The sequence below is a fragment of the Henckelia pumila genome, chromosome 4 (assembly GCF_033568475.1).
Source record: "Henckelia pumila isolate YLH828 chromosome 4, ASM3356847v2, whole genome shotgun sequence".
Classification (NCBI taxonomy): Eukaryota; Viridiplantae; Streptophyta; class Magnoliopsida; order Lamiales; family Gesneriaceae; genus Henckelia; species Henckelia pumila.
Window position 1 is genome coordinate 49,910,325 of NC_133123.1, and position 3,591 is coordinate 49,913,915.

Sequence of the window (3,591 nt, forward strand, 5' to 3'; positions counted from 1 at the left end):
GAGTGGAAGTGGGAGCATGTGACGATGAATTTTGTCACCCACTTGCCTATGACTTCCAGGAATTGCGATGCAATATGGGTTGTTGTGGATAGATTGTCGAAGTCTGCGCATTTTCTACCGTATAATATGGACTTTACTTTTGATCGGATGGCACGTCTGTATGTGCAAGAGATTGTTCGTCTGCATGAGATTCTATTGAGCATCGTCAGTGACCGAGATCCGAGGTTTACCACTAGGTTTTGGGGTAGCTTCCAGCGAGCACTTGGTACTACACTGAGTTTGAGTATAGCTTATCATCCGGAGATCGAGGAACAGAGTGAGAGGACTATCCGTACCCTCGAGGATATGCTCCGAGCTACAGTGATGGATTTTGGACCAGCATGGCATGATAATTTGGCATTGGTGGAGTTTGCATATAATAACAGCTACCATCGCAACATTGGCATGGCACCATTTGAGGCCTTATATGGACGCCGCTTTCGTATGCATTTGTTTTGGGATGAGGTTGATGAGCATCAAGTTGAAGGTCCACAGCTGATTTAGCAGATGACCGATGCAGTGGAATTGATCCGACTGAGGATTAAGGCTGCCCAAGATCAACAGGCGAGCTACGCTAACTCTCACCGCAGACCATTGAACTTTGAGGTAGGAGAACATGTATTTTTGCGAGTGTCACCTTTTCGAAAGGTGATGAGGATCGGTCTCAAGGGCAAGTTGTCGCCAATGTTTATAGGTTCGTTCGAGATTCTTGAGAAGGTTGGGGACGTGGCTTATCGTCTGGCTTTGCTACCCTATCTTTCCGGCATTCATGATGTGTTTTACGTATCCTTGTTGAGACAGTACGTGGCAGAAAAGTCGCACATCTTGCATCCAACTGAGGTGAAATTGGAACAGGATTTGTCCTATGTGGAAAGGCCCCTCAGGAATATAGACAGGAAGGACAAAGTGCTTCGCAACAAATGCATACCATTGGTGATGGTGCAGTGGCAGCGTATGGGATCAGAGGAAGCGACTTGAGAGCTGGAGGGCCAGATGCGAGCTGAGCATCCAGATTTGTTTTGAGTTTTGTACCTTTCTTTGTAAAGATTTGTACTTTGAAATGTTCAGTAGTAATAAATAACATTTGATTTGGTTAACGGTGTTTTTCCTCAAGACTTAAATTTCGAGGACAAAATTTCTTAAATGGGGGAGAATGTAGTAACCCGTACCCAGTAGGGATATTAGAAAATTAATCATAATTAATTAATTTGAGTTTTAACCGTGATTAGAATCTTTCTAAGTTTGGATGGTCCGAAGTAGGGGATCGGAGGATCGGAAGCTCCGGTGGAGATCGTACGGTTCGATCGGAGTTCGAAGGCTCCGAACTCTTGCAGCCAGCTGTGCATGTGATGTCAGTTGGGTGACGTAAGGGATGACATCACTAATGGGAGATCGAACGATCCAAAGACCCGATCAGAGGCTACAATCTGCTGGCAGGACACGTGGCCGCCATGCAGAGATCGGCCTATAAATAAAGGGTCCGAGGCCTCATTTCAGTGCACCTCATTCCTCTCTTCTCTCTAGTCTCTAGCCCTTCCTAGTCAGATCTAGGGATTTCTAGGCATCCTATTTGAAATCTGGAAGTAGTAGAGCGATCCCGGCGTTGCAACGGAGCTGTGCCTAAGTTTTGTGGCAATTGACAGCAAAGGGCTAACGACGGATGCATGTATAGCTTTGGCTTCCTAAAAATATTTAGGATTATGGTATATATTAGTTAAGGCTTTTAGAGCTTAAATAGTAATGAATTGGTATTTGCATTGTAGTCGCAGTAGCGTGGACTTGTAGGCGTTGAATCTAGATAGGGGTGCTAGGATTTGGCCTGCAGTATTAGAGGTACGTAAGTACTGACCGAGATAGCCGGCATGATATATATGCTGAAACGTCTAAGACTCTTTAAACTTAAATGCAGAATATTTTTTTTTAAAATAATAACAATACATATATGTATCACATTTAAAATCAACTACTGCTACACGTAGTAATTTAAATAAAAATAAACAATTAAATAATTTAAAAGGGTTTCATGCATGAAACAAAATAGTAAGTATTCCATGTTTAAAATTCAACATAATAAAATAAATGTATCTTAAAACATCCCATAAAACTGCAACGGTCACGGGGCCGCTGTTCCGTGAACTCATACGTCATCACCACCGGTAGGAGCTATATAAATATCATCTGACTCACCTGCACCATATAAGCATAGTGAGCCTAGGGGCTCAACATGTCTAAACTTGAATATCAAGGTTTAAAATAATGCATCACATAATCATACTAATACATATACATGATACATGAACATGCATGGCAATATTTTTCATAACATAAATACTGAAACATAAATCTTAATCATAAACATCATCTTTCTTCATCATACATAACATAATTGAGCATGGTATTTTTGAAACAGTCTATGGTCCTATCCGTAAGTGTGACGCTTATATGTGTCGACTGATCAGTCTCTTGAACCAACGTACGTGGCGGTGATAAATCACCTCCTATGGTAGTAAACTACCGCATAAATCATATATCATATGGTGGATAACCACCCTTATGTCACAATACTTCAATTTCCATCAAGAAAATATTTTATTGCTCAACTCATACATAATCATAATCATATCATATAAAATTTTATGAATGCATGCACTGAAAATTTGTCCGTAATATATATTTAATTGATTTTTCATAATAAATATACTTATACTTAAAATATAAACTTCATGCATAAAAATAATTAAATATATATTCCGGACTTAGTTATTTTTCATGGGTTGGTCCAGACTGCTGGTCTCTCTACTAAACCCCTTAACTGACTTAAAGCCCATTAACTAACTTAAAGCCCATAATTAAATAAATAATTTTAAAAATTATAATTTTTTTACTAAAATAAAATACTTAAAAATTATTGGGCTTAAATAAAAATATTTAGGCCCATTAACTAATTAATTCATATAAATTCATGGACTGGCCCAATAAAATCACTGACTGACCCAAAAATTCCTATGGGCCCACAAGCCCATGAAAATCATTGGGCTAATTTAAAAATAATTTTGAAAGCCCAAATAAAATTATTTGGAAGCCCAAATAATTTTATTTCTAATTAATTGGCCCAAAAACCAATTAAAACACTAAATACTTAAAAATTAAAATACTCGAGCCCGACCCACCTAACCCGGACCTAGACCATCCTAACCCGACCCATGACCCTCTGAACCGACCCGTACCCAACCCTGACCCAAGAACCCGACCCAGCCACTCCCCAACCAAGCCCGACCCTTCCCTCTCCTAGATTCCTCTCGGCTCAGCGGTAGTCCCCATTCCAGACGTTCGTCCGGCCACCTCCAGCCACCAAATGCCGGGGCACCACCACCACCAGATATCCCACATTCAGGGGGTTCCAACACAACAAGAATCAGACCAAACCATGGCCCGAGGAGTGAGAACGAAGCTCTGCACCAAACACCTTCTTCCTCCTCGCGCGCAGACTGAGCAGTACCCAAACTTTCGATCGTGCGGTTTCTTCCGAACACCAAAGACCGTGAAATCACC

General features: G+C 40.8%; 1 protein-coding gene across 1 annotated transcript; it reads left to right on the forward strand.

Moving 5' to 3' along the window:
- Positions 1-546: 546 nt before the first annotated feature.
- On the forward strand, positions 547-1,017 carry LOC140860989 (uncharacterized). Its single transcript, XM_073263988.1, has one exon. The coding sequence runs from the start codon at positions 547-549 to the stop codon at positions 1,015-1,017; it is 471 nt and encodes a 156-aa protein (XP_073120089.1).
- Positions 1,018-3,591: the final 2,574 nt, after the last annotated feature.

Coding starts and splice junctions, on each gene's coding strand:
- LOC140860989 (XM_073263988.1), top strand. CDS start 547: ATGACCGATGCAGTGGAATTGATCCGACTGAGGATTAAGGCTGCCCAA.